The sequence below is a fragment of the Corythoichthys intestinalis genome, chromosome 6, assembly GCF_030265065.1.
Source record: "Corythoichthys intestinalis isolate RoL2023-P3 chromosome 6, ASM3026506v1, whole genome shotgun sequence".
Classification (NCBI taxonomy): domain Eukaryota; kingdom Metazoa; phylum Chordata; class Actinopteri; order Syngnathiformes; family Syngnathidae; genus Corythoichthys; species Corythoichthys intestinalis.
In genome coordinates this window covers 28,134,090-28,148,154 of record NC_080400.1, presented here as the reverse complement: position 1 = coordinate 28,148,154, position 14,065 = coordinate 28,134,090, and the positions used below count along the sequence as shown (strand labels likewise).

The 14,065-nt window shown below is 39.5% G+C and overlaps 1 protein-coding gene across 1 annotated transcript in view; it reads right to left on the bottom strand.

Moving 5' to 3' along the window:
• Positions 1-228: 228 nt before the first annotated feature.
• LOC130917426 (mediator of RNA polymerase II transcription subunit 13-like) overlaps positions 229-14,065 on the bottom strand; it is a 48,392-nt gene continuing 34,555 nt past the window's right edge. Inside the window, exons 23-30 of the mRNA XM_057838817.1 lie at positions 10,599-10,822; positions 10,363-10,505; positions 9,403-9,561; positions 9,141-9,323; positions 8,927-9,066; positions 8,689-8,853; positions 8,512-8,612; positions 229-1,646 (exon numbers count right to left, since the gene is read on the bottom strand). Coding sequence (XP_057694800.1) covers positions 1,514-1,646; positions 8,512-8,612; positions 8,689-8,853; positions 8,927-9,066; positions 9,141-9,323; positions 9,403-9,561; positions 10,363-10,505; positions 10,599-10,822 — 1,248 coding nt within the window. The 3' untranslated portion in view covers positions 229-1,513. The remainder of the gene's footprint in view (positions 1,647-8,511; positions 8,613-8,688; positions 8,854-8,926; positions 9,067-9,140; positions 9,324-9,402; positions 9,562-10,362; positions 10,506-10,598; positions 10,823-14,065) is intronic.

Genomic DNA, 14,065 nt, shown 5'->3' with positions numbered 1-14,065 from the left:
TCATTTCTGACCCACTCATGGAAGAGTGTAGGGTCCAGTAACTTGTGAATCAAAGGGTTCAGAAATACTTAAATGTAGTTTTATAAAATAAGGACTGTTTAAATACGATACGTGACTAATGTGGTAAACTGCTTTAAAGCTACCACAAAGTAACACAATGGTGAAGTATGTGAAGGAAATAAACGCAAAAAGTATTTTTGAGGCAAGGTAATAAAAAAAACAATAAAAACAAAAATAGTGAGTACTTGCCACTTTTAACAGATGTGCGCATTGGTGTATTTGCTTGTGCAAACGCGCTGAGCATTGTGGGACGTTTCGGCAAGTAGGAAGGAATTGGAGACCGGTGAAAAAAATCTCCGCTCTGCAGCCTGTTCCCTGCAGAGCTGCTGGATTACAAATGTTGCTGTTCCTACTACATTTATTGATATGCAATGCTAACTTTGAATAACTTTATCCTGAAAACATAGCAAACACTATCGATTGCACAGGTCATCGGTGAGTTTCATGCGTGCATATGCTGTTTTCTATTGGCATGCCAAGATGGGACCATTGACTCGTGCTAGCTTAGCCACTCTGAAGCCCTGAAACTAACAAATAACTGCACGGAATTAGTTGAAATCAACTCCACCGACCAATCAAACACCCACTAACTCAAAAGATTAAGCCTAATGTAAAAAATTCTTCACTCCTCTTTAAGTGTTAGACAACGTAAGCACACATGAACCCAGACTGTTTTCACCCGATTTTACCTTAACAAATGAAATTGGAGGAATTTTCAGTTGGCCCTTCCCTCCTCTGATTTTTCTGAAAGCGGCTTTTGGAGAAAAAAGTTTGGACACCCCTGCTTGAATGATCCTGAAAAAACTCATGCATAAGGAGTTGGTATCATGTAGACGCACTTTATTCCTAAAACAGAAGCTGCACCATCAGTAGCGGCACACAATTATATGTACACATATACACACACGCACACACACAAAAGATTACCTAAATCTGTTATATAAAATATATCATCTGACAATGTACCTTTTGAATTCCTCTTCAGAGCTCATTGAGTTTAAAGTGTGCGAGAGCGTCTAGAGCCCCAAATGGCGGGCGAGACGAGACGCTACCAGGACGCTCGCCGCGTGGAGGGGCGCGGCCAAGCCGGGCGTCCACTTCATGTTTACAGCGTGGCGATAAAAAGGCGTGTACCCTTCTTTGAAAAAATAAGATTCTAAAAGCCATCTACAGCAAAGAGTTCATCGCTTATTCCAAAGCCACTTTCTTTACACCGAGATGTACACACCCGCTAAGATTTGTAATATATAAAAGATATTAAGCGTTAAAAATTCCACATTTAAAAACTTACAATAAATAATATATGCAGGCATTTCATTAGGATAAAATTTCATCGATTGCGATCTACAGTCATTGAAAAACACGTCCCTACGAAACCTCCCTTGATCATCCAAAAATGGATTCTTGGCATCTGATTGGAAGCTGGCGGGAGAGCACGAAGTCCTCATCGACATCAGAGCATGTTCATGATGAAGTTGTACATTTGCGTCAGCACCACGAAGTGAACGGGCAGACAGGAGCGGCGATCCTGGGTTGCAGGGTCGCACGTCAGCCAGGAGAGGGCGTTGTACTGCTCCAGGACAAATCTGCACCAAAAGGAGCAAAAATGTGGAATGAAAACCATGGTAAGATTGAGTGTCAGTTTTCGCATGGGTTTGCTGCAGTGAGAGTTTCATCAAATCAAATGTATTTCTACAGCCCTTTACAAAAACCTGAAAAGTCCACAAAGTGCTTTACAACAACGATGTATTTCTTAATAAATAAAAAGCAGGAAACTATTATACAATGACATTGAGACCGGTAGAACGAAGGGCCCTGCTAGAATTACACAGGGTTAAAATCTCCGACAAATAATAAGTAGCCAGGCCATTTATAGAATTAAAAACAAAAGTCAAAGTTTGAAATCAATTCTAAAATTAACTGGAAGCCAGTAGAGCGATGAGAGCACGGAGGTAATATCTTCACCTCTGGGTGTACCAGTTAAAAATTGAGCAGCTCTATTTTGAAAAAGTTGCAGATGTTAAATGGAGGACTTGGGAAGACGAACATAAAGTGTATTGCACTAGTCCAGTCTTGAGTTTATAAAAGGCATGAATTGCTTTTTCAAGGTCGTGGCGACTAAGAAAATGCTTCACTTTAGCCAATACACGTAGCTGGAAAATAACTTGCTCTTACAACAGGACGAATCTGTTTTTCAAATTTGAGTCTGCTATCGAATATTTTTAAGGTGTTTCTTAAAAAAGTTACATGGGCAAAAAAAAAAAAAAAAAAGGAGGGTATGTGCTTACATTAGGCCATGAGCTTCAATATTTAATCACCTTTTCTGGGGTTTGGCCTATCATCCACATGTACATTTAAACGAGGGTTCTTAAAAACTGCGTCCAAAGCAAAGACGTGCAAATTCTGAGTTTGTGGCGCCATCATCTGGACACAGATAACTGAAGATTTAACTGTTTAACTGTTCAATCTCTTCAACCTGTTGTCCTTTGGCAGGCGCTACAGGGCCATACCAGCCATAACAGACTCTGAGACAGTTTCTTTCCAAGAGGTGTCACCCTAGTCAACTCAAGTTTGCACTGAAATGTCACCGTTTTTGTACTGCTAATGCCACAACCTTGTCACATGCATCTCACTAAGTAATATGTTCTCAGACATCTGTCTCAATCTGGGCACTGCGTATGCAATATTCGCATCATTATAGCATTTTTGCTCTGTTACATCAATATTTATGCACAAACTCATTTGCAACAACATAACAAGTCCATCTGCCTCCTAGTCTGAGTACTGTAAATTGTCATATACACACTGTTGTATTACTACGACCTCACCACTTGCTGCTACTCACTTATACCCAATCAATCTGGTTTATGTGGTACACGTAATGGCAAAGCTTTAAATCTTGCACTCTGCGCAATGAATATAAAGGCTTTCTATTCTATTTTGTGAAGGGCAACCATCAACGTTGTCCCCCAGAGCAGTGTTTTTCCAACCTTTTCCGAGTCATGGCACGTTTTTACATTGGAAAAAATCTTGCAGCACACCACAAACTAAAAATGTTCCATAATAACTTTCTGTACAGTATATTCCCAATATTTATACTTACTCAGTGTGATATTTCAGATGGAACATAATAATGCGACTTTTATTCGCAGAGTAATACGAGAAAAAAGTATTACTACGAGAATGAATGTCGAATTAATAGTACGAGAATAAAAATGGTTTTATTACATAGGGCTAATGTAGCTTCATAAGCAGCTACGTACTTTACGTAGCACGTTGCCACCTCCATTAAGATCAACAATATTAAAAGCATCTTGTGTTTTAGAATCTGCTTAACAAATAAGGAAATCCTTAATATTTTGTCTCATCTACATTATAATCAACAGAAGGGTTTATACTAATGCTTAGTCACAGCTCTCAGCTACGGTACATGTAAGTAAAATGTGTAGCTAATTATAGCTGCATTAGCCCGACATAATACGATTTTTTCTCTCGTAGCAATAGTATGACTTACACCTCGTAGTCCCTTTTTTTCCCCTCTTTTCTGTATTCGGACCCAATACAAACTACATTACCACAACAATAACAGTTCTTCTGTTAACGGACCCTCGTTCGTTGACAACTTAAATCTTTTCTAAATACATCAAAATACTCATCTGAAATTACAACCAGTGACATCAGCAACGAACAAATCCTATGCTAGGACAATGACAATACTAAGGTCATTTTCAAAGGTTTAAACTAGAATCATTAATCATTAACTTGAAATATCTTTCAATGGATTTGTCTCCCAAATTCCACCTCGGCGCCAACGTAGTCCGGCGCAAGCTTGCAACAGGAGATATTGATGCGATTTATAAAATCAAGCGTGTAAAGGAACAATTTGTATTTGAAGTGTTATTTCGGACGACTTCTGGCAATTCGTGCGTACATAAGAAGCTATATACAACTCCTAGCAAAAAGTATAGAATCACCAGTCTCGGACGAGCACTCACTCAGACATTTTATTATGTAGAACAAACTCAGATAAAAAGCTTGAGAAAATAATGAATTAGTTCAAAAGTGCAAGTCCTTGGCATTCAGAAACACTAAAAGAATCAGTAAATGTTACTTTTATAAAGCAAGTGCAGGGAAATATAGAATCACTCCATTGTGAGGAAAAATATAGGGCATCGTGAGAAACAAACCTTGCAGGTCGGAGCCTTGTTGTGGACCATTTTATTCCCAATTTCCTCCAAAGGTTTTCAATAGGGTTGAGATCTGGGCTATTTGCGGGCCATGACATTGACTGGATGAGTCTTTCTCCAAGGAATGCTTTAACAGTTTTAGCTCTGTTGCATGATGCATTGTCATCTTGGAAAATGGTTTCATTATCCCCAAACATATTTTCAATTGAAGGGATAAGAAAGCCGTCTAAAATTTAAATGTAAACTTGTTCTTTTCTGTTTAAGTATCAATGATGCTTTCCTGTATGAAAATTCCATTTCCTTTAGGACATTTTACACAGTTCTGTCACATACCTTGACTCCAGCTTCCTCCCATTTCTTCTTCATTTGTCTTGTTGTCAGTGTTGTTAATAACGGCGTTACAATGTAACGGCGTTACTAACGACGTTATTTTTTTCAGTAGTGGGTAATCTAATTAATTACTTTTCTCATCTTGGCAACGCCGTTACCGTTACAGAGGACGGAAAGGCATGCGTTACTATATTGGTCGAAAAGTCTGAGGGAGACGGACTCACCGAGACGAAAGAGCAGAGCAGGAGCGGAGAGGAGGCAAGAAAGTTGTGACGCCGAGCAAACGCGATGCTAGGTAGCTCCAATAATTCATGTTGTAGCCGATAGCCGACAAACTACGCCCGCATGTTATGGTAGATATGGTAGACATGGTAGATATCACATGTACTGTATATAGATATAACTAGATGCAAAATGACAGCCGCCATCTTAAAGAAGTAGGCTTTTTAGGACGGCTCTGTTGTAGAGAACCTTCCTCGCGAACCTAAGTAACTTTTTATCTAAAATACTTCTAAATCGGCAAAATCTTGATTTGAATCTATCCTTAAATGATGAAACAGTTTTAAAACTTTCATATGTCGAAAGTAGAGAGAAGGGAACTAATGCAATAATGGGAGCAATTTTAACAACTTTTAACAGTTGATTCAGGGTAAAGGGTAAATTAGGGTAAAGAATTGGGCTCGGGCCAATTGTACCAAAAACCGCCACAAAAAACTTCACATAGTATGGCCAATGTTTTTTTTTTTTTTTTTTTTTTTGGAGGGGGAAAAAAAAAAAAAAATTATCACCAATTACTTTGCCAAGTAACTAATTACTCTTACATTCAGGTAATTGAGTTAGTAACGCAATTACTTTTTGGGAGAAGTAATTTGTAACTACAGTGGTACCTCTACATACGAATTTAATTCGTTCCAGGACCTTGTTTGTAAGTCGAAATGGTCGTATGTCGAGCAGGATTTTCCCATAGGAATACATTATAATTCCATTAATTCGTTCCAAAGCCTAAAAACATACACTAAATTCTTAATAAATACTGCTGGCACTGTTAAAAATGGCAATTAAACATAGAAAAACAAATAAGTTATAAATAAATAATTCAGAATAATATAATAAGAAGAAAAATAATTAATAATTATTCCTGTAAATAATGTAACGAATCGGATTCTAATATGGCGGACACTTTTTACTGTCCCTGAACGCACCGCGAAGCTGACGTCTCAGTGAGATAGGTCAGTGCGGTAGAGATAATACTTTCGTTTTCTTGAGAGCAGTCAACTGCTTAAGACAATGGGCGTTTTGTGTTGGATAAGTTCTTAAATAAATGATAAAAACGTGACGAAGCTGCCGATTTCCTTGGCAATGTTACCACAATAATAATTGTCACCTTAACTTATAAATAGTGGCGAACGGTGGTCGGAAGAGGACCATGGAGCTGTATTGTTGAGCCAGTTCAGGGACGCGCACCCCAAGCTCATATTTTTCTATAACTTGCATCTTCATTTCAAAGGTAAGCATCACTTTTTTCCTTGTTTCTCCAACTGTATCAACTTTTTTTGAAAACTGTGTTGATTTCTCACACAAGAAAATCCACCTTGCGTTCGTTTGCAGTGCTGTCATGTCGTCGTATTTAGAGCAACTCGTCGGATGTAGAAACAAATGGCGGCTCAAATTTTACGTCGGATGTCGAAAAGATCGTGTGTCGAAGTGATCGTATGTAGAGGTACCACTGTATAATTAATTACTTTTTTTCAGTAAGATTAACAACACTGCTTGTTGTACATCTTTTGTTTTCAAGACATATGGCCTTCAGTTGTTTGTCATGACGTTTGGATGTCTTCCTCGGTCTACCAGTACGCTCAACTTTAAGATCCTTGCCATGCTGTTTGTACTTGGTCCAGATTTTTGATACGACTGAACAGCCCACATCTTTGGCAACCATACGTGTAGCGTTACCTTCAAGAAGTTTGATAATCCTCTCCTTGGTCTCAAGAAACATCTCTGTTGTTGGAGCCATGTTTCTTGTGAATCCACTTGGTCCAGCAGCCCTCCAAGGTGCAGTGTTTTTAACTGCTGACTAACGAGCAGATCTAATCTGAGGCAGGGGCCCAATTAAGGAAAGGAAATTGACTGGGTGTGTCTGTATATTCTACTTAAAATGGAGTGACTCCATATTTTCCTTGCAACGGAGTGATACTATATTTCCCTGCACTTGCTGTATAAAAGTAACATTAACGGACCACCACAATGTTTTTTATTCATTTCTTTTAGTGTTTCTGAATGCCAAGGAGTTGCACTTTGAACTAATTCATTTTTTCAAGCTTTTTATCAGAGTTTGTTCTACATAATAAAATGTCTCAGTGAGTGCTCGTCCGAGACTGGTGATTCCATACTTTTTGCTAGGCGTTGTATATTTATTTAGATGTAGTGTTAAATTATAAATTACAATGTACCTTTAAATCTTAAAAAAAAAAATCTAATTTTCAAGGTGTGGTGACTTTTGGAGTGGCGGTGCGCCACAATCTTTTTTATGTAGCTGAAACACTGGGTGAGCGAGGCCATTGCTCGCCTTGCGTTCATGAACTGCTCAGAATTATAGCCATCAGTCTCCTTACTGTCCGCGACAATGTGGACCCCAGCACGTCTACTGTACATGATTTGATTAGACTCGTCAGGTCTCGATATACTGTAATTTCCGGACTACAAGCCGCTACTTTTCCCCCCTCATTTTGGGTCCTGCGGCGTGTGCAATGATGCGGCCAATTTGTGTATTTTTCTGACGGCCGCCAGGGGCGCTCGAGCATGGAATGTGGGAGTGAGACACGTGGAATATATGTGTGGAGGAAGACACTAGTTTGCACTATTACCGGTAGTTTAACTTTGTGCGTTGTGCATCCGCCTTTGTGCATGAGTAGAATTAGCATACCTGCATCATGGAAAATGCTCGAAGAAATTAAATTGGCCATCCGAGTTGTATGGGAAGCTTTGATGACGAGCGGCGAGAGATCGTTTGCCAAGACTCACCGCATGCAAAGAGCTGCTTTTGCACAGGTTTGCCGGGGGAGCCTGGCAGCGTGAAGCGCTGTGAAAGAGTCCGCCATCACCAACGGGTTTTGGAGGGGCCATTCTGCTACGTTACGAGGAGGGCAGCACGGGCTAGGAGTGAATTTGCCTCATTATGGGAGACATTGAAGGCGACAGCGAAGGAGAGACTAAGTAGGTGCGTGGCGAAGTGCATCTGAGCGTCTTCATATCCGACACTGAGGGTGAAGACTTCCATGGTTTGAATGCACAGGAGGAAGATGAAGATTGCTAACAAAGACTTTTATGTTTTTATTAACCAGCACAATTAGTGCTGCACCGCCATGCTGATGCTATTTAACTTCCGTGCCGCTGCTATTTAACTGCTGTGTTTGCCGGCGCTGTTTGGAACGAAAAGTTAAGGTGTTTTTAAAATTTTGAAAACTGTATTTCTTTGTCAATGTCTCTTGTTACTAAGTGGACACGCGCGGCTTATAGGCAGGAGAGGCTTATGTATGTACAAAATGGTTTTTCCTTTATAAATGTACTGGGTGAGGCTAGTAATCAGGGGCGCCCAATAGTCCAGAAATTACAGTACATGAAAGTATCCGTTCCAGTTTATCCATATGTGACGACCGTCAATCCTTCTCTTGCGTTTTATTCCAACACATTTTTGTGGACAGCAAGGTGGCTGATGTCTTGGAATCCGAGCAGTTCTTGAACGCGACACGAGCAATAACTTGCACGCACAAAAAAATATAGGATAATTTCTCGCGGCACACCTGATGATCACTCATGGCACACTACGTATTGTGCTGCGGCACACCAGTTAAAAAAAACATTGCACCAGAGGATACCATCCCTCTGTTCTATGCCAGAATATGTGTGTAGGCATGAGTTTCTGAAAACATCTGACCTGAGGACATCGGAGGTGTGGTTGGAGTCGAGGGGGTGGGAGTGTCTACTGTGCAGAAGCTCGTCGGACTGGACAGACGACACGTGCAGGTGCAGAGAAGCCTGGTGGAAGAAATGTTCACAACATCATTAGCCTTCAAAACAAAAACAAAACAATGAAAAAAATTCGGTCCTGTACCTTGAGGAAGAGAGGACACTGGTTCTGAGCTTGAGGACAGGCTGACCAGAACCAGTCTGGAAGCGGGCCGGCCTTGGCGGTGGACACAAAGTAGCCTAGCGCCATCGGCTGCTGCAGGATGTTCAATGCCTCCTCGTGTGACTCCATGCGATCCGTGCTCTGACCCTGCGACGATCGGCGGAAAAGGTTTCAAAAATCGGCTGATTGAGTATTTTTCAGATTTACAGTAGACCCGGACCTTGATCCCGTCGCCGCCTTGGTGGTAGTGCGAGCCAGGCGAGTGAACAGGGGAGGTGGTGGGCAAGTTAGGCAGGATACTGATGATGTCCGGGTCCACATTGTCGAACAAGTCCAGGATATTCATTCCGTCAGAGCCATCTGCATAGACCGAGAGCCCAAAGGTTTGTTGCGTTCCAGCCGCCAACGCAACTCAACGCTCTGCCGACACTCACCTGGGTTGATCGGGTTGAAGTTGATGTCAATGGGTTCTGACGTGTTGGTGTTGACTTGCACCATAGCAGAGGTGGGGAACACTAGAATGTGCGTGCACGACGTGTCCTGCGGCGTGCTCAGCTGGGATGTCTGCATGTTGAGCGTAGTGCTGCGGCCAAATACGGAGCCCGTCGACACCGAATCTGCTCATCGCGGACAAATTTACCAATCAAACACGGACTGAGAAGTTCTACTTAATTTGGCTCCGGAACGCATTTATACCTGGCATGACTACGAAGGAGCCCTGGGGCTCCATGGCGACCAAGCAGGCGCTAAGGATGCTAGGAGTGTCTGCGGCAGAGATGCCGCACATGCGGCACGTCTCCTTGAGACGCTTGCTGAGGGACTGAAGGTTCCTTCTGCTCAGCAGAATACTCCAATCTGGGGCATCAAATACAACATGTCAGTGTGTGTGCGTTTTCAAGGTTCTATGCACTTAGGGATGCCACAAACTACTACATTGATGGTCAACCTATCACAGATTATTTTCGTGATTAATTATCTGATCGGTTGAGAAATGTTGGACTATGAATACTACAATGTAACAGTATTGCTTACAACAGCAAAAACTGATGTTTGGAAATATCATCTGAAATCAGGGAACACCGACTTTCCCTGACTACAAGCTGCATCTTTTTTTGGTCTGCCTGCGACTCCGGTTTGACTTGTTTTTTTTTTTTTTTTTTTTTTTTTTTTTTACACTGACTTCAAGAGTGAGACGAGTGTTACTGAAGATTGATATTGAAAGATAATGAAGATGAAAACCGGAATCAATTCAGGAGTCATTTGGAGTAAGATCAAGAGTTGAGTAACTGTGTTATGTTTTATTTAAGCTACAATTATTAGAATAACTTAACATGTGACGTTAACAGATGCCTATTATTATTATATACTATTAAAGGTGCACCTATCGATTGGGGCCAGTTTAATAAATTTTGAGGGAAAGGTCATCGGTTAATCACTAAAAATATAACAGACTTTACATTAACTCGCTAGCATTTGGTTGCAGACATAGTTATTTTTTTATACACTCAACATGTTTATGACAGTCATTGGCTGCTCTTTGCCATGTAGATGTATGAAGGAGTAAAATTTCCATTGCTGTACCAAATAGTCAACGTGTGGTATTTTTCTTGCGTTTTATGTTAAATAAAAAATCTAAAGTGAAATAAACATGTTTACCTCTCAGTTCACCGTGACCCATCCTCCCCAGGCGACCAATTACGACCCTCCATGGCAGGGACGTCACCTGCACCAGGCCCAGACACCAATCCCAAAGCTTTTGTAGACCCAGTTGCCGGGCGGAGCCCATTTTCCTGCGAGCCCTGCATACACGAGAAAGCAGACAACAGAACTTTAAGTGAGCGCCAAATGCATCACTGTGAGGTTGGTCGTGTCGGCAGGAGTGGCGGGCGCACCTGTTGGGCACGTCGATGCTGATAATGCAGCTCTCCAGCAGCTCGCCGTGCTGATCTGTGCAGGAGGCCAGCAGCCAGCGCTGGTCGTGAGACAGGCAGTAGCCCACAAAGAGGATGTTGTACTTTTGCGACGCCTCCCCAAACGTCTCGCCTAACTCAGTCTGCTTGTCCTTCACCGGCGCCAGAATAAAGGGAGGGGTGTACAGACGGAGACACTCTGGCCTCTACAAGGACAGAAAAAGAAGTGTTAGATTTCGACAATCAAGATGCCAAAACTAGGTTTGAATAACATTATGTTCTTGAAAAGCCATGTGATAAGAACATTTGTAAAACAAAAAATACAAAACCTGACATTAATGCCTAATCAATCCTACTCTATACTACATGTAAAAAAAAAAAAAAAAAAAAAAAAAAAAAACACCTTCACTTCTGAGCCAGTTATTGTTATACATTCCATTCATCTTTGAATTAATGTATTGTATTTTTCTTTATATTTTATTTATTTAATGTTATTTGCTTTGTACGGTTGCAATTTTGGGGCTGCCGTTTCAAATGTTCAGTGTCAGAGCCTCAGAATTATATCACGATATTGTAAGAAAATATAAAATTACTATAGAAATCAAAATTATGAAAAATACTGTAAGTAGGTCATTTCTGCTTCGAAATAACATTTACTTGCGCATCATACATAAGCCACCCTGGTTTTAGACAATTACACCGCAATGTAAATAGTGCTGAAATGATTAATCGATTAACTTAATTCGATTTGAAAAAAGCTTTGAATCAAACTTTGCTGCTTTGAGTATTCGTTTAGAGTGGAGTTGTAATGATTTGTTTTGAAAGTGCATTTAGTCTTATTGATTTGGGTGGATACACTGCTTTCTAGCCCAACAGTGAATATGATACTCATTTAACTGAATCCAGCTGCTTCTTGTTAAGACCAACATAAGGGAAGTTTTTGTTTGAGTCAATGGATTTTTGTAGGGCTGTCACACGATTAAAAGTTTTAATCGAGTTAATCACAGCTTAAAAATTAATTAATTGTAATTAATCGCAATTTAAACCATCCATAAAATATGCCATATTTTTCTGTAAATTATTGTTGGAATGGAAAGATAGGACACAAGACTGATATATACATTCATTATACTGTACATAAGTACTGTATTTGTTTATTATAACAATAAATCAACAAGATGGTATTAACATTAACATTCTGTTAAAGCGATCTATGGATAGAAAGACTTGTTCTTAAAAGATAAATGTTAGTACAAGTTATAGAAACCCCTCTTAATGTTTTCGTTTTAATAAAATTTCTAAAAATGTCAATCAAAAAATAAACTAGTAGGTCGCCATTGTTGATGTCAATAATTACACAATTCCGATGGTCATAAAATCAGTCGCACCCAAGCGCCAGCAGAGGGCGACAAAACTCCAAAAACACAAGTGCACATGACTGCTGTCATTTTCATCTGTTTGAGCGGGGCATGTGCGTTAATTGCATCAAATATTTTAACGTGATTAATTTAAAAAAAATTACCACCCGTTAACGCGATAATTTTGACAGCCATAGTTTTTTTTATGCATTTCTTATTTTGTTTGCAGGTATATTTAGCTGTTTTTGTCTTCGTGGGAATATATGTTTGAACGATTTGTTAAGCGCATTGTAAAAAAAAAAAAATATATATGTATATATCAGAGGTCGCGCTAGACTTTTTCGTTGTCTGTCATTTTGACTGACAGTGTCATAAAAATCCGGTCATAATCTATTTTTACCCGTTACTTACATTTTTAAAATGATAATAATGACATATTCAATAGTATTTAGTTTTCATTCATTTTTCATTAATATTCTGTCCGAACAAGCTTAACAAGAGGCAAACAGACAGCGGAGTGCACCAATCAGCGACGGGCAAAGTTAGCAAAGCGACGAGGGCAGGACGAGGGACTTGCGCGGCGCGCGGAAGTAAACATACGAGGAGAACGGAGTTTATTCAATATGGCTAGCGCGAGACAGACTGTTGACAATGTCTCGTGTCGATGTGTTTTAGCTATTTAAAACTGAATTTACCGCGGATTGGAACATATTCTCGGCTCTCCCGCCTCAGTGTTGTTGTAGAGACGACTTTCGGCGCGCAAGAGTGACGTTGATCGTGAAGAACACGTCACGCAAATAAAAAAATCTGATTTGTCGATTGATTTTGTAGCTACTCGAGAGGCTGTGTCCCAGACTTTTCTCTCATTGTTTGAAAAATACAGGGAGAACAGTCTGGCCGTGCCACGCAAACACTCAGTTGCCTTGACATTTTTCCGAGTAAGGTCAACGACGTCATGCATCAAAAGAGACAATAGCTAATTAATATGCTCACTCGCCACCCTGTGGTCTGGGGTGTGAATTGCAACCTGTCAAAATGACGGATGGACTTCAGTTTTTTCCGTCACCGTTTTAAAAAACCGGTCAACGACGGAAAATATTCGGGTAACGCGACCCCAGGTGTATATATATATATATATATATATATATATATATATATATATATACATATGTATATATATACACATACATATATATATACACACGTATATATACACACATATACATACATACACACATATACATACATACACACATATACATACATACACACATATACATACATACACACATATACATACATACACACATATATACATACATACACACATATATACATACATACACACATATATACATACATACACACATATACATACATACATACACACATACACATACATACATACACATACATACATACACATACATACATACACATACATACATACACATACATACATACACATATATACATACATACATATACATACATACATATACATACACATATATATATATATAAACATATATATATATATACATGTTTGAACGATTTGTTAAGCGCATTGTTAAAAAAACCATTAGCATTTCATTGCATTTAACGTAGCGGACGCTTGCTATGCAAGTTAGCCAATTGTTCTTTTGTTGTATTTGGATCCTCATACATTTATTTTTAATACTGTTTAAGACTAAGCTCTGGTATTTTATTTTTTAATGAAAGTGCAATTCTGCATCGTTGGCAGAAATTTCTGAAACTCTTCATTTTGTATTCGCATTTTATGCTCTCGAACGTGCAATCTTAGTAAACCTTTGTTTTACATCTTTTAAAATTTATTCTGCAACCCATTAAATGTTCTTAATCTGATTACTCGATTATTGGAACTAACTAGTTGATAGATTAATCGACTTCTAAAATAATTGTTAGCTGCAGCCCTAAATGTAAATGGTGCAAAACCACTGCAATGGATAACTGGAGAGCTTGAAATGGAGAAAAAAAAAATCCAAGTAGTGTTTAACCTCAAAAGTAAAATTTAACATGGCGTACCATAATGTAACATAATGAAAACACTCATGTGTTTTATAAACTAAC